Genomic DNA, 27679 nt, shown 5'->3' with positions numbered 1-27679 from the left:
CCCTTCTTCAGACTGATGTGGAGGTTTTGGGGGGGGGGGGGGGGAAGAAGAAAGGAAGAGGCGGAGACAGTGGGCTGTGGGAGAGCTGGGAAGGGGAGGGGAAGGAGTAAGAAAGCAAGGACCAAAGATCCTATAGCAAGACAGATAGTGCACTCGACGAAAAAGACGTAGTACGGTCATGGGTTGGTTCATGGGTAATCTTCGGCCCCATTTCCGTAACCGGCTTCCGTCTCCGCCATCTTTGTCCGCCATAGCGGAGCAAAGATACTAGTGCGGAGACGGAAGCCGGTTACGGAAACATCCTCGTAAAAATCAAAGATCTTTGGTAAAAATTTTCTCCTCATTTTCTCTCTGCCCCGTTAAAGAGACTCACTGACGGGGGGGAAAGAGGGCAGGCATGAGGTCCGGCCCTTCGGTTTCTTCCCCCATCACGCTCGCTGCCCGGCTCCCAAACTCCGGACCGGTCTGCTCTTTTTGCGGAAAAAATATACAACTAATTTTGAAAAGGCACAGCGGAGTCAGAAAGAGGGAAGCATGGATTAGAAACGTCTCCCCTTTTACAGTGCCGTGTGGGCACAGCCTCTTTGCCCTCAGTGCCCCCTCCACCCTTGCACAGTCCGATCCCAATCCCGGGCCTTCGAATCCAAAACATTAAAAAAGAAAATTAACAGAACTATAATTTATTAACATATTAATCATTAACAAAAAGTAACAGAATTATGAATCATGAATCTAACACTGTATCACACACACAAACTGTTTCCCCGAAACTGCGAGAGGGATATACAAAGTCGGGTCGGGTTACTGAAATGGCCGACGAAGAGGCTGGCGTTCCGCTCCGTTGCGTACTACATGTCAGCCCATTGGTTTTAGCAGGAGTGCACTATCTTGCTTGCTATAGGATCGTTGGCAAGGACTACCTGAAATTGGAGGAAGTCAATGTTCATACCGCTGGGGTGTAAACTGCCTAAGCGAAATATGAGATGGTGCTCCTCCAATTTGCAGTGGGACTCACTCTGACCATGACCCAGGACAGAAAGGTCGGATTCGGAATGGGAGGGGGAGTTGAAGTGCTGAGCCACCGGGAGATCAGGTTGGTTAATGCGAACCGAGCGGAGGTGTTGGGCGAAGCGATCGCCAAGCCTACGCTTGGTCTCACCGATGTAGAGCAGCTGACAGTGGATGCAATAGATGAGGTTGGAGGAGGTGCAGGTGACCCTCTGCCTCACCTGGAAAGACTGCATGGGTACTTGGATGGAGTCAAGGGGGGAGGTAAAGCGACAGGTGTAGCATTTCCTGCTTTGCAAGGGAAGTACAGGTGCACAACCTTTTATCCGGAGTTCCGGAAACCGAAAAGCTCCGAAAACCGGACATTTTTTCCAGGATGTCGTCTGCACACCAAAGCTCGCGTATTGCGCCAAACTTGACCCAAAACGATCCACGGTCAACCCAGGTCTGTACTACTGTAGCGGCTGCCTCCTCCCCGGAGATCGGGGAGACACTTAAACATCTGTAAATAATTGCTTAAATGTTAGTCAGTTAGTTTGGAGGGCTTTTATGTGAAGGTGGGGGGGGGGGGGGGAATGAAGGGGATGAAGGGGGAAACTTTAATTCTTAGTCCCCTACCTGGTCGGAGAGGCGGGGAGCGGGCAATGCCTTACCGGGTCGCCGTGCAGTAAGCTCCGGAGCGCTGTGGCCACCGACTCCCAACATCGCGGAGCTGGGGCTGCGGGCGTCCGGCCGCAGGCGGCGCCAGTTGTAGCTCCGACCCCGGCAACTCTACCCCTGGCTGCGCGGCGCTCCAAATCCAGATTTTTCAAGCCGCCCGCGCTACCTACCTAATCTACGCTAAAAATCTTCCATTCCGAAATCTGAAAAATTCCGAAATCCGAGAAGTGTCTGGTCCCAAGGCTTTCGGATAAAAGGTTGTGTACCTGTACCAGGGGAGGGGGTGGTTTGGGTGGCAAGGGACGAATGTCTGAATCCAAGGCCTTTTGCTCTTTTTAAAAATTGTCATTCCCCTTCCCCTCCCGTTAAATGATACTAGTTTCGCTTATTTATGGAATTTCTGCATTGAAGACTGTTTACAGTGAAGAACTAGGAGCACGATTAAGAAATTAATCTTACACAGAAAATATTTCTTATTATGTGTCATTGATTCCTGCATCGTTGTTAGTGATGCAAAAAGCTAACCTGATTTAGAGTTATTGTTACCATGGTTGTGTTTCTGAGAGCAAATGGGGTGATGTGTTGAAAGTGTGTCCCCACCATCTGCTGAAAACAGATTGTGGTTCAAACGATTCCTGAAAATCTGAGAGAAAGAATTCAAAAGGCAGTAAAATAACAACAAATTTCAGATCTGCTTCAATAAAGAAAATTGTTCGATAAATATTCACTGCACAGATGATGGTTATTATGAACGAGACATCATTTGGTAATATTATATTGAAATCTTTGTGTTTTGAATAACTGCAATTCGGCTTCAGGGCACTTCAGAAGCTGCTTATTTCATAACTCCCGTGAATGCAAGACTGGATTAAAAAACTACAGAGGCGCACTGCGGCATAATAATTAGACCTGCCCTATAACAGAAGTGGCCAGGAAGTATTTGAGCTTGAATTATGCAGTACCATGCAAATGTAATTAAACATTACAGTCAGCTTTAATCAATTTGCTCATGCCTGTCAAACCTTTTTGAGCCCAACATATATACAGACCATTTCAACCTGAAAGGCATGTTTCCAGCCTTGAAAAGAAAAACAATTTAGAATGCAGCAATTACGAGAAATCATGGTACTGCAAGACAAACAAATAAAATAAAAAATAGTGAGCAGTTACTTAACAGGTGTCTGATAAATAATGTTTGTCAAATACTGTGTTCATCGTTAACATTATAAAATTGCAGCAAACTTTAAATGTGATTAACTATAACAATGTTGAATTAAATCATGTAATAATAGTCAAGAAAATCTAATTGCAGTTAATCATGCAATCAAAATATATAATGAAATAGCAATGTTTTTAAACATTGTAAAAGGAAAGGTTTGAGTGACGGTTTCACCTCACTATCTCCATGACAACACACAGAAACTTAATTTGTACATGAGGGTGAAAAGAGAAGATTGTGCGCAAGCAAGGGTTAGTGCAAAACACGATAAGAAAATCAAGTCCGTAGTAGTGCAAGAGGGAGGGTGCTGGCTTGAAGGGCTGAATGGCCTCCTCCTGCACCTATTTTCTATGTTTCTATGTTGATTGGTGAATTATTATTAACATTGTGCAGGTCAGTTCAAGAGTCTGATGTTTGTATGAAACTGTTCCTGAACCTGGCGGTGTGGGACTTCAGGCTTCTGTGCCTCCTGCCAGATGGTAGCAGCTAGAAGAAGGCATGGCCCAGATAGTGGGGATCCTTGATGATAGATGCCGCCTTCATCAGTCAGCACCTCGTAGATACTTTCGATGGTGGGGAGGGCTGAGTCCACCACTTTCTGCAGCTTCTTGCCTTCCTGTGCATTGGAATTGTTGTACCAGTCCATGATGCAAACTACTCAGGATAGTTTCTACCGTACAACTGTAGAAGTGTGTTCAATGTTTAAGGATGGTGTGTTGAGATTAATGCTTAAATAAGAACAAATCTAGTTGTATGCATTTTCCCCTGCGGGCAATGGATGTGTTTTAACATGTAAATACAGCATTTTTGTTACAAAATGTGTCGAATTTTGCATCTACTAAATTACTTATTTTTATTGCAGAATAACTACCTGGTATTTATGGCAGAGCTGTTCTGGTGGTTTGAGGTCGTGAAGCCCTCGTTTGTACAGCCCAGATTGGCTTCTCAGTTGGAAGGTGAATTTTAATGTGTAAAGTGTGTGATGCTCTCATATGTTGTGGTTCCAGCTGAGATTCTCTGGAGATTTTGGGTCCTGCAAGGGATGTCCAGTGGTTGAAATTTATTTTTCTTACAACTCCTCACAGTTTAGCTGATACAGTCATGCCTGGCCTTGCCGTGATGTTATACTGATCTTGGCTGAGAAAAATACACTATCAAGCTTGGCACGTTTCCTGATCACTTTTATGGTGGGGGAATAAAACAATGGAGAAAGTTGTGGAACATTATGGAATATGCATTCCCAATTTAGATCCTTCTGGTGTGACAAACTTGTTGAAGAATAAATACAATGAAGATTCTTACATTAAAAATGTGAGCTCTACAGCGGGTTAAACAATATTTTGGTGTGCAGTGAAGTGCGTGTGAACAAGTACAGTTTTTTGTGGTAACTTGTAGCAAAACACACGTGCCTTTCTTCAGTATATTTCTCCTAGCTCCAGAGGCCCAGAGGTTTAGCATTATATGTCTGTTTGTACTTTGCAAATATTGATTGTACATCTTTTTTCCCAGCAGAACCGCTTCACCCAACAAGGAACATGCCTGCCTCTTTACCGATATCAAACGCTACTAGAAAAAGCTTCACGGACACCGGTTCCAACTCTGAGTTTGACTGCAGGTAGAATTTTGCTGAATTATTCAGAGCACATACTTTCAGTCGAAATGTAAGATAGCAAATGTTCACCAGATTAAATTAGTTGAGCAGAGCTGTTGAATCAGATGACAACTAATTTCATCCGTGTGCATGCACACAGATTAATTTTTGTAGTGTGTATTCTTAAAGAAAAAAATAGAATTTCTGTAGATGCTTCAGTATTATATCAGATAAGCAAGGTGATTTACAAATGGGGTTAGACAATAGACAACAGGTGCAGGAGTAGGCCATTCGGCCCTTCGAGCCAGCACCGCCATTCTATGTGATCATGGCTGATCATCCCCAATCAGTACCCCATTCCTGCCTTCTCCCCATATCCCCTGACTCCGCTATTTTTAAGAGCCCTATCTAGCTCTCTCTTGAAAGCATCCAGAGAACCTGCCTCCACCGCCCTCTGAGGCAGAGAATTCCACAGACTCACCACTCTCTGTGAGAAAAAGTGTTTCCTCGTCTCCATTCTAAATGGCTTACTCCTTATTCTTGAACTGTGGCCCCTGGTTCTGGACTCCCCCAACATTGGGAACATGTTTCCTGCCTCTAGCGTGTCTAAACCCTTAAAACCCTTATTTTTCCATTGTGGTTTCATTTAAATAGTTTTGTATTAAAGAACTCAACATGCGTGTAGTGCTCAACACTTGGGTAAAACTCAACAAATTACTGAACAAGCATTCCAGCGAGACTATTTTGTGACTAATTGAGGAATCACTGAGTGTCAAGAGCAAGGCCCAGCGCATTTTGGAGGAACAGCACCTTATATTTTGCTTGGGTAGGTTACTTTGAACGTTGACTTTTCTAACTTCAAATAGCCTTTTGCTTTCCCTCTCTATCCCCTTCCCCTTCCCAGTTCTCCCACCAGTCTTACTGTCTCCGATTACATTCTATCTTTGTCCCGCCCACTCCCCTGACATCAATCTGAAGAACGGTCTCAACCCGAAACGTCACCCATTCCTTCTTCCCAGAGATGCTGCCTGACCCGCTGAATTACTCTAGCATTTTGTGTCTACCTTCGATTTAAACCAGCATCTGCAGTTCTTTCTTAAACAAGGAGTTGAGGGAGGTACAATAGCAGCATTTAAGCAGGAACATGGATAGGAATGGTTTAAAAGGATATGTGCCTAATGGGACTAGTTTATATGGGGCATTTTGGTTGATGTGGACAAGTCGGGCCGAAGGGCCTGTGTCCATGCTGTTTGACTCTATGACTCTATCTGTATTGGAGTGGGCACACAACATCCAATGGCCAGGAATGGCTAGTACACAAATCCATACAATACCTATATAGAGTTCTCGGTTTCACATTGTAGGTTCTCAACCCCAAATTTAAGCTATATTCTCTCCTGAAATATATTTTGATGAAGAATCTTGAATGACCCATTACGTAATCAAAGGGAGTTGAATGCCCACTGCTTCCTCATTGCATGTGCACGAATGCCCATAGCATTAGCTTTGCTGCAATCAGGTCATTTTGGAGGTTACGTTAGTCTTGGTGAAACTGAAATGTTGTCTTCCAAACTCATTGACGATTACTCCTTCCACGTTTTGCTTTCAGTCTGGCAAAATCTCCATCTGTCTTTCTAATTACATAATGCTGGTGGGGCTTTCAATAAATATGATCATGTGCACCCAGACTTGGACGACTAATTCTCAGGACATTTTAAAACATTCTCTGGCAAATCAATTAACTTTTCCAAGTTTATTGTATTAAACCAGAATGTATGACTGATCGTGGATACCCTATTTTGTGGTAGCTTTAACTATATTAACATTGTATTATAAAGCAAAAGATGGAAGCAGCGCCCCTCAGTTAGAAGGATAAAGTATTAATCTCAAAGCCCAACAAATAACATCTAAAATGGGTCGACTCTAATGATTGTGGTTTGACTGAACTGGCAATTTGGCAGAAGATAGACACAAAAAGCTGGAGTAACTCAGCGGGTCAGACAGCATCTCTGGTGACACTTCGGGTCGAGACCCTTCTTCAGACTCAAGTTGGCAGGATGCCTTGTTTAGTTATCAGACCTTTTTGTGGGGCATAAAATGTGAAGACTGAAGTATGCGTTTGTAATGAATCAAAATAATGCATTTGTGTTGTTAGCATCGAATGAACATGAAATGCTTGCTTCTATCTGGATAATTCCTGGTGTTATTTAAGAAATGTCTCTTTTTCAGCAAAGCGAGTCCAACATTTTCACCATCGCAGCCCCTTCTGCCCTTGCGGCACACTCAGCATCGTCCACATTCATCAGATTCAGGTACAAAAATGTGTTACATATTTACCTGTCATGTGCCTTGTGTAGAGCTTGGGTTTCATTCCACTGTCAGGTTCCAAACCATGAATCCATTGGTAATTCTGCTGCACTCCATGTCTTACACCTATAGCAAATGTAATGGAATCAGATCACTGATATAAACTGTATTGCTCAGATGCACCGTAACTTGCTGCACTGCTGAGCTTGAAGTGATCCAGTTTCTTTAAATTTGTTAGAGTTTCATTTGTTTTCTACTTTTTGTCCCCATATGCAAAGCCCATATGCTATTTTTTCTGATTCTGCAACTCTCATTATTTTATATTGGCATCTTTATACACTTGATCTTCCTCATTGCTAACTCACCATTTGTCTCAAGTCTGCCTGTTCCTGCTGCTTTGCCGCCACCAGCAACTCCCACAACGTTACATGCCACATACCTGTTCCCCAGCATAAAAACAAAGTGCTGGAAATATTGGTCAGAATCGGAGACCCAGGCGCACAAACACACCACTCAAATACTGAGGGAGTTTGAGACTGTAAGAGTGCTTTCTTTTGGATGGCAAATAAGGAAAGCCTCCATCTTTCCTTTAAAGTCGAGTAAAACATCCCGCAGTATTCTCTTAGAGAATATCAGCTATGTTCTCCCAGGTGCCCGCCAGTATTTTTTCCTTGGTCATCTTTATTAAAACATCTGCATATGATCATTCAGTAGCTGTGAGATCTCTACTTTGGAATCCAGCAGCTTTTCCAAAGCTTTGATGCTCAAGTCTCTGTTGTGGGTGTGAATAACTATAGCTTCATAAGGTCATAAGGAATAGGAGTAGAATTTGGCCATTCGGCCCATCAAGTCTACTCTGCCATTCAATCATGGCTGATCTGTCTCTCCCTCCTAACCCCATTCTCCTGCCTTCTCCCCATAACCTCTGACACCTGTACTAATCAAGAATCTACCTCTGATTTAAAAATATCCACTGACTTGGCCTCCACAGCCTTCTGTGGCAAAGAATTCCACAGATTCACCACCCTCTGACTAAAGACATTTCTCATTTACTTCCTAAAAGAACGTCCTTTAATTCTGAGGCTACGACCTCTACTCCTAGACTCTCCCACTAGTGGAAACATCCTTCCACATCCACTCTATCCATGCCTTTCACTATATTTGTATGTTTCAATGAGTTCCCCCCTCATTCTTCTGAACTCCAGAGAGTACAGGCCCAGTGCCGACAAACGCTTCTCGTAGGTTAACCTACTAATTCCTGGGATCATTCTCATAAACCTCCTCTGGACTCTCACATCTCACAGAGCCAGCACATCCTTCCTCAGATATGGTGCCCAGAATTGCTCACAATATTCCAAATGCGGCCTGACCAGCGCCTTATAGAGTCTCAACATTACATCCCTGCTTTTGTATACAAGCCCTCTTGAAATAAATGCTAGCATTGAGTTTGCTTTCTTTACAACCGATTCGACTTGCAGATTAACTTTTTGGGAATCCTGCACCAGCATTCCCAAGTCCCTTTGCATCTCTGATTTCTGGATTCTCTCCCCATTTAGAAAATAGTCTACACCTTTATTTGTACTGCCAAAATGCATGACTCCACACTTTGCTACACTATATTCCATCTGTCACTTCTCTGCCCACTCTCCCAACCTCCTTCTGCAGATTCCCTGCTTTCTCTACACTACCTGCCCCTCCACCTATTTTCATATCATCCGCAAATCTTGCCACAAAGCCTTCAATCCCCTCGTCCAAATCATTAATATGCAACGTGATGGGTAGTGGCCCCAGCACCGACCCTTGCAGTACTCCGCTGGTCACTTCACTTCCTCCCTTCTGAATTCCAGACCCGTGAGATTTCAGCAGGTAGCACTCCCCTGGTCTGTTTGATTACTTTTAAATCCTGTTCAAACTCCAGATATTAAACTGAATCTAGCAACCTTGTTTATTTACATAACTAGTTGGGTATGTGAAAAATGTTACAAAGTATGCCATGAAGATATAATCAGGATCAGTCAGTAGTTGTTGAGCAAGAGTGAGAGATAAACAAGAATCATCACATTGTCAAAGAGATGGGTTTAGTTTTAGTTTATTATTGTCACGTGTACTAAGGTACTGTGAAAAGCTTATCCAGTCAGCGTGCTATCCAGTCAGCGAAAAGACTATACGTGATTACAATCAAGCCATCCACAGTGTACAGATACAGAATAAGGGTTGTAAAATGTAGTGCAAGATAAAGTCAGATTAAATATAGTCTGAACATCTCCAAAGAGGTCGATAGAAGGTCAGAATTGTTCTCGAGCTGGTAGATGGTTCAGTTGCCTGATAACAGCCGTGAAGAAACTGTCCCTGAATCTGGAGGCATGCTTATTCACACTTCTGTACCTCTTGCCTGATGGGAGAGGGGGGAAGAGGGAGTGACGGGGGTCCTTGATTGTGCTGGTGGTCTTGCCCAGGGAGCATGAAGTATAGTGTTTTAATGAGGTGAGGAAATATGAGAAGTACATTTTTATGGAAAAATCTGGAAAGGAATTGGCACAATTCACTGAAGGTGAACAAGATGAGCAGCCTGGTTTGATATTTTTGAAAAACTGCACGTGATCCTGGGTTTCGTTCATGCAGTTTAAAATTGGTACGCTAAACCTGCAATGATGTCCTGGTTAGTCCTCGTATTTATGTCCACATGAATGTAAGGGGAAATGTTGTTGGTAAGAGAGCTGGGAATGTGGGATTTAAGTTACTGTAGATACAGGGAACTGGGGCTAATTGAATAGTTTGCAGGAGACACAAGGTGCTACGAGATTTGGTTTCAGTATTGTCTCAGATGTGGAGAGTCATAGTTCAAAGCAAAAAAACTGCAGTTGCTGAAGATCTCGAATAAAATCAGAACATTCTGGATTTGCTCGACAAGTAGGTAGCATCTTTTGGGATTGTGAGTGTGTCTTTGACCTTGTGGTTGCCATTCTAATTATGTACCCTACACCTTTTCTGCTTTTTGCCTTTGGTTCACTAGTGATACAATCTAAGTTGAAGGAATAACATCTGTAGTCAGGACTGAATGTTGCAGATAACAGATTAAAATATCATGCATATTACAAACGGCCTAGGTTCCTCTCTCTTACACTAATACAAATATGGAAAAGCTGTTTTTCACAAGCCTTTACAACTTGAGGTGCAATTTGGTAATTTCCAACAGAGATGGAGATTGTAGCCAAAGTCTATGAAACGGGCATTGTACATACCAGGGGAAACCCGAATGATCAGCTATCAAACTGTTCAGAGATCGTTTTGGTTTAACATCAGACTCACTTGTTCTGTTTCGTGAACCCTCTTTAAATTCACATGAGACCCAATTTCCATGCTCCTTATAAACACATGATTCACTGGACAAATATCTGTGTAATGTCGAAGAACAAAATAATTACAAGTGTGTGTGAATATCTGCTGGTCCAGTCCAGCAACCTCTTGAGGATCCCACATTATTGGAATTTTCCTTTCTTGTTCAATTCACAAATACATTTATTTTAAATTGTTTCTTCTAGGAATCATGCGTCGATCTACCTCCATGTCTTACATGGAGGGTTATGCTGGGACTTGGCCTGAAAAGAAACACAGGTTAGTAATTTTTTCAAAAGACACAGAGTGCTGGAGCAACTCAGTAGGCCAGGCAGCATCTCTGGAGAACATGGATAGGAGAAGCAGCATCTGCAGAGTCACTCCAATATTTTGTGTATTGTTTTGTAAACTAGCATCTGCAGTTCCTTGTTTATTTCCAAAGATTAGTGCTATTTTAAGAAGTTTTTGACTTCAGGTGCGAATTATCACATATGGTATTTAACCTGAGGGGTCTTGACATGGTGGATGTTAGGACAATACTTTCTCTGGTGGGATCACTTGGAATTGGATGCCATGGCACTAAAAATTGCTCATTTAAACTGGAAATGTGGCAAAATATTTTCCGAGGTGTAGCTTTGGACCAATCTTTCTATAAAAGCCGAGTAAATGGACTGTTTGAAAGTTGTTAAGGCAGGTTTAGGCAGACACTTGATAAGCAAGGGGGTGGAATATTATCATGGATGGCCAGGATGTGGAGGTTATATTTGGATCAGCCATGATTGAATGGTGAAGGGCTGAAGGCCTGCTGCTCCCCATTCATTGTTCATATGATCACCAGTATGTGGCTTGGTGATGACATTTGATTCTGGTACAAATGAATCGTGCGACATATAAAACAATTAGATTTTAATTTATTAGATTTTCCTTTTAATTCCTATTTGCAAGCTTCACAAATATTGAAATTGAAATTGAAATAATTTAATTGCCACACAACCAAGGTCGGTGGTATTTGGGTTGCCAGCAGCGGTACAATAATAAAGAACACAACCACAATAAAAATTTTACACAAACATCCACCACAGCATTCATCACTGTGGTGGAAGGCACAGAGCTTGGCCAGTCCTCCATTTTCCCCCGTGGTCGGGACCACCACCCTCCACAGCCGTTGCTGCGGGCGTCCAGATGGTAAGGGACAAAGTCAAAGTCAAGGTGAGTCCAGGATCGGCTCTTCCCAACCAGAGACCGCGGCTTCAGGCTGGTGTAGGCCGCAGGCCGGCGGTCAAAGTTTTAAAGTACCTGCCGTGCCGCAGCCGGAAGCACCGCAGTCTGCAGGGCCGGCGGTCGAAGCTCCCCTCCAGGGGAGATGATAAGTCCATACCACGCCCGCGGTAGAAGACGGCCGCGGGCCGGCGGTGGAAGCTTCTTCTTCCCCCCGGGTCCTCCACGAGGGATCCCGGGCTGTAGACGCCGCACCAGCTGGAGTTCTGCAGACTGCGGCTTCAGGCTGCCGGCTGCCGCGGGCCAGCGTAACGGAGCGCTCCCCTCCAGCGAGGTCTCACCCGCTCCGCGCCGAGAGTCCACGCTGCGCCCGCCGCTGAAGCTCCGGGCGCGTCTCCGGGAAAGTCAGCGCCGATCCTGCTGTTAGGCCACGGGGGAGGCGACCTGAAAAAGTCGACTCTCCATGGAAGAGGCGGCCGAAACGGTTTCCCCCTTACCCCCCCACACCACCCCCCACACATAACACACAAAGAAACATTAAAAACTGACTTTTAAACATACTAAAAAAATAAAAAAAGTTGAAAAAAAGACGGACACGCTGCCGACAGGCGCTGCCAGTGCAGCGCCCCCTACCGAATATTGATTCATTGTCATTATTTACAGCGTAAGATATCTAAAATTGTTATATTCTACCAAGAACATATATACTTGCCTATACTATGGAGAGGAAGCAACTGTAGTATAAGAACAATTTACTCAATGTGAGTGCAGAATAGATCTAATTGGGGGTTGGCAAAGTAGGAACAAACCACTTCCAAGTTCGTGCCACTTTTTATATTTTAAATCCACTGTATTAGTGTACCCAGTATTTTAGAAGTCTGTTGATGGGTCTCTCTTTTGAATGCATCCAGTGAATCGGCTTCCACTGTCTTCTGAGGCAAAGAATTCCACAAATTCACTACTCTCTGGGTGAAAAAGTTTTTGCTCATCTCAGTTAAATGGCTTACCGTTTATTCTTAAACTGTGGCCCCTGGTTCTGGAATCCCCCAATATCGGGAACATGTTTCCTGCCTCTAGCGTGTCCAATCCCTTAATAATTATATATATTTCTATAAGATCCCCTCATCCTTCTAAATTCCACTGAATACAAGCCCAGTCGCTCCATTCTTTCATCATATGACAGTTTCATCACGACGAAATTAACCTCGTGAACCTACACTGCACTCCCTCAATAGCAAGAATGTCCTTCCTCAAATTAGGAGACCAAAACTGCACACAATACTCCAGGTGTGGTCTCACCAGGGCCCTGTACAACTGCAGAAGGACCTCTTTGCACCTTTACTCAAATCATCTTGTTATGAAGGCCAACACGCCATTAGCTCTCTTCACTGCCTGCTGTACCTGCATGCTTACTTTCAGTGACTGATGTACAAGGACATCCAGGTCTCGTTGCACATCCCCTTTTCCTAATCTGACACCATTCAGATAATAATCTGCCTTCTTGTTCTTGCCACCAAAGTGGATAACCTCACATTTATCCACATTAAACTGCATCTGCCATGCATCTGCCCACTCACCCAACCTATCCAAATCACCCTGCATCCTCTTCACAGTTCACACTGCCACACAGCTTTGTGTCATATGCAAATTTGCTAATGTTATTTAATTCCTTCATCTAAATCAATAATATATATTGTAAATAGCTGCGGTCCCAGCACCGAGTCTTGCGGCACTCCACTAGTCACTACCTGCCATTCTGAAAGGGACTCGTTAATTCTTACTCTTTGTTTCCTGTCTGCCAACCAATTTTTTATCCATGTCAATACCTTACCCCAATACCATGTGCTCTCATTTTGCCCACTAATCTCCTATATGGGACCCTATCAAAGGCTTTCTGAAAGTCCAGATATACTACATCCACTGGCTCTCCCTTGTCCATTTTACTTGTTACATCCCCCAAAAATTCCAGAAGATTAGTCAAGCAAGATTTCCCCTTCATAAATCCATGCTGATGTGTTACTCCTGCTACAGCTATCACATGCACAGACTCAATCAGCATGGAGAAACATTAATTATAAATTACATAACCACTAACACTACCCTACACACAACTAGGGACAAGTTGCATTGATACCAAGCAAATTAACCCACAAACCTGTATGTCTTTGGTGTGTGGGAGGAAACCGGAGCTCTTGGAGAAAACCCGCGCCGTCACGGGGAGAACGTACAAACTCCGTACAGACAGCACCTGTTGTCGGGGATCGAACCCGGATCTCCGACGCTGTAAGAGCTGTAATGCTGCGCCACCAAAAATTCACAATAAGGAAAACGGGTCCATGATAGTGCAAGAGGTGGTCCGTAGAGTTCCGTTGTTGAAGTAGGATTAGGTTCCGAGGGTCAGTTCAATAACCTGAAAGTTGTAGGAACGTAGCCATTCCTGAACCTGGTGATTTGAAACTTACAGCTTCTGCAAGACCTACCAAATGCTGGTGGCTGCAACAGAGCCGTATCCAATGGTGGGGATCCTTGATGATGGATTCCGCCACCTTGAGGTAGCGATTCATGTCGATGCTTTGACTGGTGTGCTGTGTATATGCTCATAGTGTCAAGTGAGTACAGCAGGGGCTAAACACGCAGTCTTGCAGAGCACCTGTGTTGATGATCAGTGAGAAGATGCTGCTACCAATCTGCATTGGTTGAAGTCTACTGATGAGGAAGTCAAGGATCCAGTTGCAACAGGAAGTACAGAGGACCAGCTTTTGGAGCTTTGGACCTTGTTCATGAGTTTGGAGATGATAGTGTTGGATGCTTTGCTGAGGTCGATGAACAAGCAGCCTGATATATATTTTTCATGTCTTTATTTCTTAAAATGACAATATTTGTTAGTTATAAACCCCTTGTTTTTCTTCCACAGATCCTTTCCCCAAGCAGTGTCATTCAAAATACCCTTTGATTCAGACAATGATATTGATCCATCCAGTAAAACTAACCAAACGATAATCAGATCAATTAGTAATGACAGCTTAATTTCAAACGTTAACAACACTCCTAAACATTTGGTTAGAAATGAATCTTTGCAGCCAATGAACGGGCAGAGCAACGGGACAGAAGAAACACATCTGTCTAGTCACGATGAGAGACTTGAAGGCTCAGCCAGGAGTCCTGGTTCAGCAACAGACAATGTGCAAAGATGCCCCCTGCAAGATGCAGTGTCAAATGGCCCAAAGGAAAATAATTTTGGTGTTGGAGACTACGAGAATCACAATGGCCCACCATGCATTGAAGATGCTCTACATATAATTCATCATGTAGACAAGCCTTATTTAGAACTTGAATCTGAACAACTAGCTGATGGATTCTTCCTGCATGTTAAAAATTCCAATGACATTATTGCAAAATCCAACATGAATCAAACCAGCAGCCTGGATTCTATTGCAGAGGTTAAGGACACTACTAGCTCCTTGACTGATAATACTGAGGTGGACACAGGAATCCATGTTCCATCTGAAGATATTCAGGAAACAATTGATGAAGATTTTTCCTTTAGAGATTACACCGTTAGTATGGATTCAGATATGGAAGACACGTCCAAACCTCATGACTCTGATCTGAAAAATGATGATCCTTTCATTTTACTTCCAGGCTCAAATTGCTTGGCTGCTGGTTTACCATCTGGAAATGGCATTTCTCCAGGTTCTGCAATTAAGATGACAAGTTTTGCCGAACAAAAGTTGAAGAAGTTGAACACCCCTGATGCTAGATTGAGCAGCAGCAGTTCCCAGAAGACTACTCCAGAGAGTTCAGAGCTTTGCACCCCCGGCGTGGTCTCCAGTTGCCAGTTAACTGAGCTAAGTCTCAGCAAACTAACCAGAGATCCGGCTCAGCTGCTGGCTTCTGAAATGATTCAGCTTAAAATGAAGCTCGAGGAAAAACGGCGAACTATTGAAGCCCAGAAAAAGAAGGTCGAAGCTGCTTTTATGAGGCAAAGGCAAAAAATGGGCAGGACAGCATTTTTGAATGTTGTGAGAAAGAAGGGCGATGATAATTCTCCATTGAAGAAGCCTGGAAGTGAACATGAAGAGAGATTGGGGGGTGGTGAGGAGAAACTTGATGCAATTGGAATGACGAGCAACTCCACAGATAGCAGTAAACATGATGTTCGGTCTTCAACCACTGACGTTCATTCAGAAAAAAGAGTTGGCTGGAATTTAAACAGCCCCACTGAAGAATCTATGGGAGATGTTGACATCATGGAATACAACAGACTAATTGAGAAGATGAATACGGCTTTACACGCCTTACAACAAGAGATGCAACGCTTGGCAAACCAGCAGGAATTAATAATGCAGATGAGAGAACAACAGCAACAGCAGGCATGGGTAATATCTCCCCCCACTCAATCATCCTCACCACAGAAGCAAGCCAGAGAGCTGCGATCCTCTCCACGGTCAACCGGGTCACAATCTCCTTCCCTTTCCTCTTCTGGAGAATCTCCTCGTTCCACCCAACGCTCTCCTCAAACTGTTAACCGAAGGTCTTCATTCTCGAAGAATTCGAAATCGAGGCCAAATGAATTGAAGATAAAGCCATTAAACCGTGTTCTCACCCCGCCGTGTTCTGTCGACCGTCTTCCTCATCTCAGGCAGTTTGCCCCCAGCCAGACCCAGATGAGGTCATTCATTTTCCTCAGAGATGTCGAACCGGAGGACATTTCGAAAGCAGACTGTGAAAAATCCACGACTGAGGCAGCGAAGCCAGAAAGTGAAGTCACAAATGAAAAGCCTTTTAAACCAGAGGCTTGTGAATCGCAATTTGAGCCCAAAATATTGCAAGGGCCCATGGTGTCGACGGAAAATTCTGGGCCTTCAGCAGACATTCCGACTGAAAGAAAATATCCCGTTGACCGGACTGGAAAGCCAAGCTTAATTGAGGTTTCCCTTTCTGAATTGGAAACGGAAGGGGATGAAGCAAATAATGGTGAAAAAGAACATGTTGAAGAACAGAAATTGTGTTGTGGATTCTTCTTTAAAGTAAGTGGCAAAGGGTTTGCATTCTCGGTTGAAAGTGTATCAATTAAAATTAATTGAAACCAAAAGAGATTGATAGTTTACATCAAGGTTTTTATCTATATTACTAAATCACTGTTCTTGACCGCTTTTGGCTGTCTGTGCTGCGATTTCTGAGAGAACACCGCCACCTACGGCCGTCATTTTTGGCCACCTCGCTCAGAGCCACCCTCCGCCACATGTGTGCCGAGGATTTTTCCCGTCGATGAAAAATGACAGAGATATTAATGTTTTTACAAAATACACCATTCTCTCTGCTGCCCCTGCTGGAGAGAGGGGGAGGGACTATAAAACCAGGAAGTGGTGTGCCTCAATTAGTCTCTGCAAGATGGAGCTCTGTCAATTAGTCTCTGTCACTCTGAGCTCTGAATGACACTGAACAAATGTCTACATCCCTCCCCACTCCCTCCCCCTCCCCGCTCCCCACCTCTCACCCTCACCCTCCTCTCAGCACCCCTCTCTCTCCCCCTCACTCTCACCCTCCCTCTCCTCCCCTCCTCCCCCACCTTTCCCCCCTCACCCACCCTCCCTCTTCTCCTCCTCTCCACCCCCCTATCCCTCTTGCTCCTCTCTCTGTGTCTCTCTCTCTCTCTCTGTCTCTGCCCCTTCTCTCTCTGCCCTCACTCTCTACCCCCCCCCTCTCTAGATGTGACTGCATGTTGGGGGCTATGCGTCAGTAGATAGGGTGGTTATGGGGTAAAAGGAGCAAATTAATAATATTAATATAATATCAAGGGGGGTAATTAGCGTGAGTGCAGGGGGGATAGTTTGTGTGTGTGACGCTGCATGCCGCCTCCCCCCCCCCCCACAACCGCACGTTGGGGGAACAGACCCAACGGGTCTGCACTTGGTCTAGTATCTCATACAATTCCAACAACTAATCCTTTAATCATGCATCACCCCATGTCTGAAGTTGCATCAATAACACTGTATTGGCTTTATGATGCGGCTACAAATTTTGCCTAGTTAACAATTTTGGTGTTTTTCCATTTGATTTGCCTGTAGTTATAATTGTTGCACATTGCCCACTCATCAACACCCTTTTAATTTCTTCATTTGCCTTTTTCGGGACTGCATTAAAGTATAAAATCACAATTTAATTCCACACAATGTGGAGCAATCTTGCAGGGAATATCATCAGCAATTTTCTATTGCATCATTCCTATAAAAAGACTGCTAGAATTGAATAGTAACTTCAGTATCCTGAGCAAATTAAATCTTTTGTCCTAGGTTGCCAAACCTATGTGCATAATTAAATATTTCTACAATTAATTTATTTGTTTATTTTTTAAAAGCCTGATAAAAAATATATTTCAAACCTCTTCTGTTGTGAACAGCCAGATCCATCCCCATCACCCAGCTCGCACTTACTAAGTATGTTTCTTTTAAAATGAATTACATATTGAAATAAGTGTTTTGTAAATGTACTGTCAAGTGAACAACCTTGACCATATATAGATTGGGTGACCTGCCTTTCTGAATACCAGTCGCCACTCACTGAGTGAACCATTATTTTATTTCCTACACATTATTTTCTTTTTAGGTTTCGTTTCAAATACTCTTGTAATTTAACGACTGCATTTTCTAATTAGAAGTAGTAATTGTTCAAGATTGAAATAGTTAAAAAATTGTTTGAATGTCTCTGGTATGATTTTTATAGCATGAGATTACAAAGTGTTTCGATTGTCATATTGGCAGTTTACCTGAATCTATCTATATTACTAAAAGTCTGATCTTGACCGCTTTTGGCCCACTGTGCTGGCATTTCCGAAAGAACGCCGCCACCTACGGCCGTCATTTTTGGCCACCTCGCTCAGAGCCCCCCTCCGCCTTCCTGGACCGGAGGATTTTTCCCATCGATGACAAATTAGAGAGATATCAATGGTTTTTTTTTAATGCACCATTCTCTCTGCTGCCCCTGCTGGAGGGAGGGTGAGGGAGTATAAAACCAGGAAGTGGTGTGCTTCACTCAGTCTCTGCAAGATGGATGAAGCCAAATGGTCACATCTCTCTGAGCTCTGAATAACACTGAACACATGTCTACTCAACTGTGAGTCCCCTTAATGTGGTTTGAAAATGAAAATATGGTTTGTTTGAAGCAAAAAGGCACTGCTTGCAAATGGTTGTTTGGGTGCTTTGGCTTGAAGTTGAAAGGCACTACTTACTGCAAATGGTGGCTAGGGTGCTTTGGCTTGAAGTTGAAAGGCACTACTTACTGCAAATGGTGGCTTGGGTGCTTTGGCTTGAAGTTGAAAGGCACTACTTACTGCAAATGGTGGCTTGGGTGCTTTGGCTTGAAGTTGAAAGGCACTACTTACTGCAAATGGTGGCTTGGGTGCTTTGGCTTGAAGTTAAAAGGCACTAACTGCAAATGGTGGCTTAGGTGCTTTGGCTCGAAGTTGAAAGGCACTACTTACTGCAAATGGTGGCTTGGGTGCTTTGGCTTGAAGTTGAAAGGCACTACTTACTGCAAATGGTGACTTGGGTGCTTTGGCTTGAAGTTGAAAGGCACTACTTACTGCAAATGGTGGTTTGGGTGCTTTGACTTGAAGTTGAAAGGCACTAACTGCAAATGGTGGCTTGGGTGCTTTGGCTTGAAGTTGAAAGGCACTACTTACTGCAAATGGCGGCTTGGGTGCTTTGGCTTGAAGTTGAAAGGCACTACTTATTGCAAATGGCGGTTTGGGTGCTTTGGCTTGAAGTTAAAAGGCAATACTGCAAATGCACTTACTTCCTGTTTGCACTATATTGATTTTAGATAAAACGCTACCACTTACGGCTGTGATTTTTGGCCATCTTACTCAGTCCCCCTCTGCTCAGCAGGTGCAGAGAATTCTTCCCATCAATGAAAAATAAAAGTGTTATTAGTGTTTAAAAAAGTTGAGAATCTATCCTGTCAATCATGCCATGAAGGCCACACCTTTTCTAGGGGGAGGGGTTATAAAACCCGGAAGTGTGGGTGTGGCTCAGTCTCTGCATGATGGGGGAGGGAGAGGTCACGACTGTCTGAGCTGTGAACCAACTGAACACACTGAATGTCTACTGAACTGTGAGTTTGGTGTTTTGTGTGGTTTTATGGTGGTTTCACCCTGCATGAAATGGTATGAAGCTGCATTTGAATTTGGTGGCCTTGCACCCTGCTTGAAATGGAATGAAACTGCACTTGAATTTGGTGGCCTTGCACCCTGCTTGAAGTGGTATGAAACTGCACTGAATTTGGTGGCCTTGCACCCTGCTTTGAGTGGCATGAAACTGCACTTGAATTTGGTGGCCTTGCACCCTGCTCAAAGTGGTAAGAAACTGCACTTGAATTTGGTGGCCTTGCACCCTGCTTGAAATGGTAGGAAAATGGATTTGAATTTGGTGGCCTTGCACCCTGCTTGAAATGGAATTTCAAGGAATAGCCATGAGTCAACTGCCAGCCCACCAGCCGTGAGTGAGCTGCCAGCAGATCAGGCTTGAGGGACTGAGCTGCCACCCCAAGAACCCATACCAGCGCTCCAGAAAGCCTCCCCCCCCCCCCCACTGGCCACCAATATTGGAATTGGTGGAGAGGTGGAATATTGTGTCGGGGGACAAGCCCTCCCATGTGAACATGGGACCCAACGGGTCCCACTTAGTCTAGTAGAATATATACCCACTACGCATCATAGTCGGGACGAGGATTTGTCATGGAGAATTTGAGCTCAATTATTAAACTGCCATGCTATATATATTTGCTGAAAATCGTGGAAAATTTTACCAAGGGAGAATAAATTGCTGGGAAGTTGCATATGATTGTCAGCATAGTTTGTATTAAGAGAATAATTTTAATTTGTCAATCCTGCACCCACACCTTAGTAGTGAAAGTGTCAGGACCATAGCAAAGACTTCCTCAAGACATCGTGATCAGGCAACTTTACCATATATCAAAAGAAGGAAACTTTCATTAACAGACATGCAAATCATCAGACATGAGGAAAAGGTGAAGGTATTTGTAATCTTCATGACGAAATCTCAAGTGTAACAGTCAAGGGAATTCTTTTTGAGCTGGTGTAGCGAGGTGAGAAGCACTCTTTGTCAATTCTCAACCTTTCCTTTGCATTAAACTTTGTAGATGTTGAGATGTAACATGAAGGGACGACATGTAACATTAAACAAGATACCTTGAGTTGTTGGTAGATGCCCGAAGCCCGAAATCATCCGGCCCGCAGGCGTATTTTTTTTTCCGTAATCATCCGGCCCGCAGACTTCCATCATCTCCGGTACCTTCCGAGGCTCCAGCATTTTGTGTCTATTCACAAGTACCTATGGAAGCATTATATGGAATTATATAACTGGTCTGGACTGATGGTGGGATGGGACAGGTGGAGTGTCTGCTGTCCATATGCTTTCTGTAAGAGCAGTCGATTTACTGCCATTGTTCATGTATCTCCCATAACCTGTTTCAGTTCAGATGCTTACCAAAACATAAATTATACATAAATTGTACAAGACAGTGAAAAGAAAAATACTGTGCAATGAAATCAAAACATCACACCAAACAGCCCAAACTCTGATGCAACCCGTTCCACCTTAATCCCTCTGCTCGCGATGATTATGAACTAAATCTCCTCTCAGCCTTTGCTCCTCGTAAAAGATATTCTCCAGCATTGCAACCAAAGTTCCAGGTCGCAGGGCTGTTCTCAGAAATAGACACAAAATGCACAAAATAGACATAACTGAAGAAGGGGCTCGATCTAAAACGTCACCCATTCTTCCCCCCAGAGATGCTGCCTGTCCCGTTGAGTTACTCCAGCAATTTGCGTCTACCTTCAGTGTAAACCAGCATCTGCAGTTCCTTCCTACACTGTTCTAGTAAATCTTGTCTGTGCTCTCTGCCGTGCTTTCGCACTATATAGTGCAGTGCCCAAAATCCCAGCCTTAAGAAAACTAATGTTTTAACAAAGTTCAACACAAGCTCCTTGCCTTTGTACCCAGCACCTTCAGTTACAAACCCGTGCAAATGGTTGGCATTGTTGATACTGCATATACTGCATAGTGGAGTATCTTGCTGCGCTCTATGAACTTTAGCCGGTGGCGTCCTCGAAGGGGCGGAATCTATGTGAACACGTGATTTGGTGCCTGCCATCCGGGGCGGGATCCTTGTGTACACGTGATATATGTGGCCCGCCATCTGCTCACAAACATGGGTCCTGGCCCCTGTGCAGAACAAGGTTGCCGACCCCTGGTTTAAGTGATATGTTTTACCACCAGAGGGCGCCGTAGGATGGCTGCCTCACCAACGGTTTTTCCTTCTTTGTGTTTTTAGTTTGTTGTAAAATGTGTGTTTTAGTTTATCTTTAGTTTTGTGTTATGTGGGGGAAAGGGGGGAACTTTTTTTACCTCTTTCCTCGACGGAGATGTGACTTTTTCCATGTCGTATCTCCGTCCGCACTGCGGCCTAACATCGTGGAGCTGGCAGTCCCTTTGTCGGGGATTGACCTCGGAGCTCAAACCGCGGGGGCCTGTGGACTTAACATCATGGAGCTCGCGGTCCCTGGTTGGAGACCGACTTCGGGAGCTCCAACCGCAGGAGCTTCAACCGCCCCGATCACGGGAGCTTCGATCGCCCCGACGCGGCATCTTTGATCACCCTGACTGCGGAATCTTCGATCGCCGGCTGCGGGAGCTTCGATCGCCCCGACTGCGGGAGCTTCGATCACCTTGACTGCGGATGGTTCGACTTCCCTGACTGCGGGAGAAAAGGAGGAAGAAGATAAGACTTTATTGCCTTCCATCACAGTGGGGAATGTGGAGGAGGCGCTGTGGTGGATGTTTATGTCAAATTTTTATGTAGTTGTGTGACTTGTTGTTTTTTTGGTATGACTGTAGGGCAAACCAAATTCCTCGTATGTTGCAAAACATACTTGGCTAATAAATTATGATTATTATTATGATAACTGTGAATCCCTAATGAAGCCCTCTTTTTGAAGGATGATCAGAAAGCTGAACAGATTGCAATGAAACGAGCAGCTCTCTTGGAGAAACGTGTGAGGAGGGAGAAGGAAAATCAGATCAAACAACAGCAGTTGGAAGCAGAGATGGAAGAGAGGAAGGAAGAAGCAAGGTGCTACCTCATAAATATTTTACCATGTGATTTGCATAATAATACAAAAGGCAGTGATTACAGTCTAATGTGATGAATGTTAATTTTTGGGGGATTTCAGAGGAGATATAACGTACTGTGTGTTTCCCAAAGCGTAGGTCATAGGGCCAACTGAGGCCACATTTGGCCTGTCATGGTGATCAGATGTTGGATTCCACATCTGTCCACACCTGCCTCACATCTGCCTACCCTCTGTCAGACCCCTTTTCCCCAATGTCAGGCCTTGCTAATCGGATATGAAGTCAGAACACTGAAAATACATCTAAGGAAATATTTATTAAACAATAAAACAGAAATTGTTGGTCATTTAAAAAGTTCTGCTGAAGATCTAATGTATAAAACAATACTTTATAATCCTAACTAATACCATTTTTTTAAATTAAGGAGACCTTTGGCGCTGTTATGTTTCAGTCTCTACTCTATTAACTGATTTAACTGTGTAATGCGCTGCACTTGTAATCAGGAGTAATCATCTTTGTTGTAGCTCTGATCCATTAACTCTATTTTCTACAATGTTTCACCAGTTGTTGACACAAGAACGGAGAACTATATTCATAAGTTCTAGGAGCAGAATTAGACCATTCGGCCCATCAATTCTACTCCGCCAGTCAATCATGGCTGATCTATCTTTCCCTCTTAACTCCATTCTCCTGCCTTCTCATAACCCCTGACACCCATACTAGTCAAGAATCTATCAATCCTCACCTTAAAAATATCTATTGACTTGACCTCCAGTCTTCCGTGGCATTGAATTCCACAGATTTACCACCCTTTCACTAAGGAAATTCCTCCTCATCTCCTTTCTAAAGGTACGTCCTTTTATTCTGAGGCTGTGGCTCCCACTGGTGGAAACATCCTCTCCACATCCACTCTATCCAGGCCTTACACTTTTAGGGAAAAGTTTAAATGAGGTCCCCCCTTACTGAACGCAATGGATGGACCTGGCAAAGGGAGGCCATCTTAGGAGATTCTGACCTGACATTAATCACCGTAGTGTAGACCTCACTTCATCTTATTTCTGAATCAGAAGGTTCACATCCTCCAGGCTGACCCTTCATTCAGCAATGAAAGATTGATGTACTTTTGGAAGTGACAATTTAGTGAGTGACGCAAAACTAAGTTGTATCTTATTTCTTGGGTATACGATCCCTTGATCATTTTCCAGGGAAAGCAGAGTGTTCATCTGTGTCCTGAACAGTGTGATCCCACAACACAACATGATATGTTTGAAATGCCGACTGTAAACCTTATCGCTGATTAGGAGCATTCATATTGGCTGCTGTGTTTTCTTGCTTGACGAGTTGCCTCAGTTCAGATGTATGTCATTGATTGGGAATAGAATAGAATAGAATAGAATAGAATAGTTTCTTTATTGTCATTGTAACATGAACCATGTACAACAAAATTGTAAAATGTCAGCCAGTCAGTGCACCATTCAAACATTTCTAAAAGCTAACGATACATACAAGGTAAAATATTTAAAAAGATAAACAACTAAAATAAATATCATAAAAATAGCACGCATAAACACCCAGCCCTACATCCTTGTGTCGATTTCATGTATGTATGTATCGCCCCTGCGTTCCTTGGCGGCTACATTTAGTGCCTTTATAGCAGTGGGGTAAAAACTGTTTTTAAGTCTGTTTGTCCTTGTCCTTGTAGATCTGTACCGTCTGCCTGACGGTAACAGTTCAAACAGGGAGTGTCCGGGGTGGGAAATGTCCTTTATAATACACTGGGATTTTTTGATGCAGCGGGAACTGTGTAAGTCCTCCAAGGTAAGGAGAGGGCATCCGACAATCCTCTGGGCGTTGTCAATGGCCCTCTGGAGCGCTTTCCTCTGAGCCGCTGTGCAGCTGGTGTACCATACGCATACACAGTATGTTAGGAGGCTCTCAATGGAGCACCGATAAAAGGACAGCAGCAGTCTCTGAGTGATGTTATTCTTCCTGAGCACCCTCAGGAAGTGCAGTCTCTGCTGGACCTTTTTCAGCAGCGCAGAGGTGTTCACGCTCCACGTCAGGTCCTCCTCAATATGGATTCCCAGGAAGCGGAAATCCGCCACCCTCTCCACACAGTCCCCTCTGATAACTAATGGTACCATGTCCGTTTTATTCTTCCTGAAGTCTATTATTATCTCCTTGGTCTTTAAGGTGTTAAGGAGCAGGTTATTTTCTCCACACCACACTGTCAGCTGCTCCACCTCATCCCGGTAGGCGTACTCGTCCCCCCCGGAGATGAGTCCCACCACCGTAGTGTCATCCGCAAATTTGACAATGGTGTTGCTGTGGTGGGCGGGGATGCAGTCATGTGTGTAGATGGTGTAGAGCAGGGGGCTCAGCACGCAGCCCTGTGGAGAGCCGGTACTGAGGCTGAGGGCCGTGGATGTGTGATGGCCCACTCTGACTCTCTGGCTGCGACCCGACAGGAAGCTATTTATCCACATGCAGGTGGAGTGTGGAAGTCCCAAGTCCCCCAGTTTGTCCACCAGTTTGTGGGGAAGGATGGTATTAAAGGCAGAGCTGTAGTCCACAAAGAGCATCCGCACGTAGCTCCCCCGCTGCTCCAGGTGGGACAGTGCAGCATGGAGAGCTGTGGCTACAGCGTCCTCTGTAGATCTATTCGCTCTGTACGCAAACTGGTGGGGGTCAAAGCTTCGGGGCAGGAGTGATGTGATGTGACCCCGGACCCCGAAATCAAAACATAAAAGACTGCTGGTGCTGGAATCTTGAGCAGAAGTGCTGGAGGAACTCGGCGGGTCAGGCAACATCTGTGGAGGAAATGGACAGACGATATTTTGGGTCTTCAGATTGATCTGTCACTGGTCTGCTGGAAGAGCTCAGTAGACCAGACTCCACTATGCCCCCTTTGAAAATGCTCACTCTCCAACAGGAGCTCTATGAGACCCTAACTCATCACTCCCTCTCTGAGATCAGTCTGAAGAAGGGTCCCGACCTGAAACCTTATCTATCCATTTCCTTTCTCTGTCCCACTGAGTTCGTCCAGCAATTAGTTTTCATCACGTTGAAGTCGTAAGGTTCAGATGAATATACTTACTAATGTGAGAGCCTTGTGCGTTGAACTCCACACAGACTCAAAGCAGAAGAAGAGCGGCAAAAGAAGGAAGAGGAGAGGTCACGAAGAGAGTTCATTAAACAAGAGTTTCTCAGGAAAAAGCAGTTGAAACTAATGAAGGACATGGATAACGTGATCAAGCCTCGTCCTACCAGCCTGAAACTGAAGAAGGCCCGTCCAAGATCTTTTCGAGAGGATTTATCAAGTCCACGAACGCCTGTCAGATCATCAGCAGGTTTGTAAAAGGGCTTTCTGCCATTTGTAAATCATTTTTCTTAGTATCATGGATTGAGGAATGTAGAAACATGATCGGAAGAGCTCTAAATGCACAGTGGGAAATTGTTTTTAAATGCGTTCTGCATTCTACTTGTATCTTCTGTGTGCGCACATGCACGCACACGCACACACACACACACACACACACACACACACACACACACTCGCACGCACGCGCACACACACACGCACGCACACACGCACACACACGCACACACACACACACACACACAAACATACACACGCTTACACACTTACACACACACACACACACACACACACACACACACACACACACACACACACACACACACACACACACACACACACACACAACTACTCTTTGTGTTTCTCTCTCTGTCTCAGTTTATTCCCCCCACCACCACCATCAATACCCACTAATATTGGTCTCATATTTCACAGAAAATAGTAAAAAGTACTTTAAAGTAGAGCATTAATTTGTTGCTTAGATATTTTGTCTTTGTATACATTCATATGTGCTCGTTGTTTTCCAGTTTCCTGTCTGTCTCTGGCATCATTGAACACTGCAGATGCTGATAGTGTACGTTCAGGAAAAAAATCTCCCAGGTAAGACTAAACATACTGGACACAATCCTTTCATGTTGACATGGCCGTTCACTATCATATTTTGGAATCAGATTTGAATAGCTCTGTGAAATCTTGCTTGGTCAGGTAGAAACGTTACCTGTAATTTTGATCATTACATTGAAAAAGTAATGAAATCACTGAAATAAAGACTTGTGAAAGAACATTTGTGGAACAAATAAAGTATATGTTGTCACTTTCTTTTACACAAAGAAAGACAGCCATATTACTATTGGCATTCACTCAAAAAAGTACGTTTGAAAAATATCTTAAATTCTGGGAAGCAGATCACTATCAGGTCAAACACCAAAGTGCGTGGGTCATTTCACAGTGATATCCATGCAGGGCAATTTGTACATATTTTAAAAATACACAGTCTCCGGAGGACATAGATAGATAGCTTTTTGGATCGGGACCCTTCATCAGATATACCTCTCATCTCGCTCTCCACAGCCTTGCAGGTGACAGCATTTTCAGTTGTTAATTCGAGTTCTTTTTACATTGAAACTGCATGGTTCTCACTTTTGTCTGTGGTAGACCCTCACCTCTTCAGATGTAAAGAGCTTTGCTTATCTCCCCTCCAATCCATGCCTCTTGGCTTGAACCTCGCTGCTGGGAGAAATGGATCCTTCCCACCACCCCGCCCTGACTGGGTCTATTATAATTTTATTTATGACAATTTAAAATGTTTCTGCGGTTATTTTCTCCCTTTCTTATTTGAAGAGCCCAGGGTACATTTTATCTGTGCTTGAGTAGAGTTGCATAGTCTCTTTTTTTGCTAATTGACAATGAGTGAAGCAACTTGGATACAGAAAACAATGATTTTAAAAGTGTTTAAGAAGGAACTGCAGATGCTGGAAAATCGAAGGTAGACAAAAATGCTGGAGAAACTCAGCGGGTGCAGCAGCATCTATGAAGCGAAGGAAATAGGCAACGTTTCGGGATGAAACCCTTCTTCAGACATTTTATAAGTGCAGTTAGTCATCTGATTCTAAACATCCCCTTGTTATATTAAGGTAGTTCACAATATCAATATAATCACATAACTGCCCTTAAGGAAAATCATTTGTGTTAATTCTTGTGAGGGAAGACATAGGGACTGACGAGGTAGAGTCACTGTGGATTGAGTTGAGGAATAGTAAAGGCAAGAAGACACTAATTGGTGTTATCTACAGACCCCCAAATAGTAG

General features: G+C 43.9%; 1 protein-coding gene across 3 annotated transcripts in view; it reads left to right on the top strand.

Annotated features, from left to right (window-relative positions):
- The window catches only part of camsap2 (calmodulin regulated spectrin associated protein family member 2), a 129002-nt gene that overhangs the window by 91500 nt on the left and 9823 nt on the right, over positions 1 to 27679 (top strand). For 2 of the 3 annotated variants that reach the window (XM_033027883.1, XM_033027885.1), the window contains 8 exons: positions 3750 to 3843; positions 4397 to 4502; positions 6708 to 6790; positions 10328 to 10400; positions 14254 to 16369; positions 22360 to 22493; positions 25625 to 25842; positions 26399 to 26471. In XM_033027883.1, coding sequence (XP_032883774.1) covers positions 3750 to 3843; positions 4397 to 4502; positions 6708 to 6790; positions 10328 to 10400; positions 14254 to 16369; positions 22360 to 22493; positions 25625 to 25842; positions 26399 to 26471 — 2897 coding nt within the window. The remainder of the gene's footprint in view (positions 1 to 3749; positions 3844 to 4396; positions 4503 to 6707; positions 6791 to 10327; positions 10401 to 14253; positions 16370 to 22359; positions 22494 to 25624; positions 25843 to 26398; positions 26472 to 27679) is intronic. The other variant, XM_033027884.1, reaches the window with a different exon arrangement.

The sequence above is a fragment of the Amblyraja radiata genome, chromosome 10 (genome assembly GCF_010909765.2).
Source record: "Amblyraja radiata isolate CabotCenter1 chromosome 10, sAmbRad1.1.pri, whole genome shotgun sequence".
Lineage (NCBI taxonomy): Eukaryota > Metazoa > Chordata > Chondrichthyes > Rajiformes > Rajidae > Amblyraja > Amblyraja radiata.
Note: the sequence above shows the minus strand (reverse complement) of the source record. Positions and strands in the feature narration are given on the sequence as shown.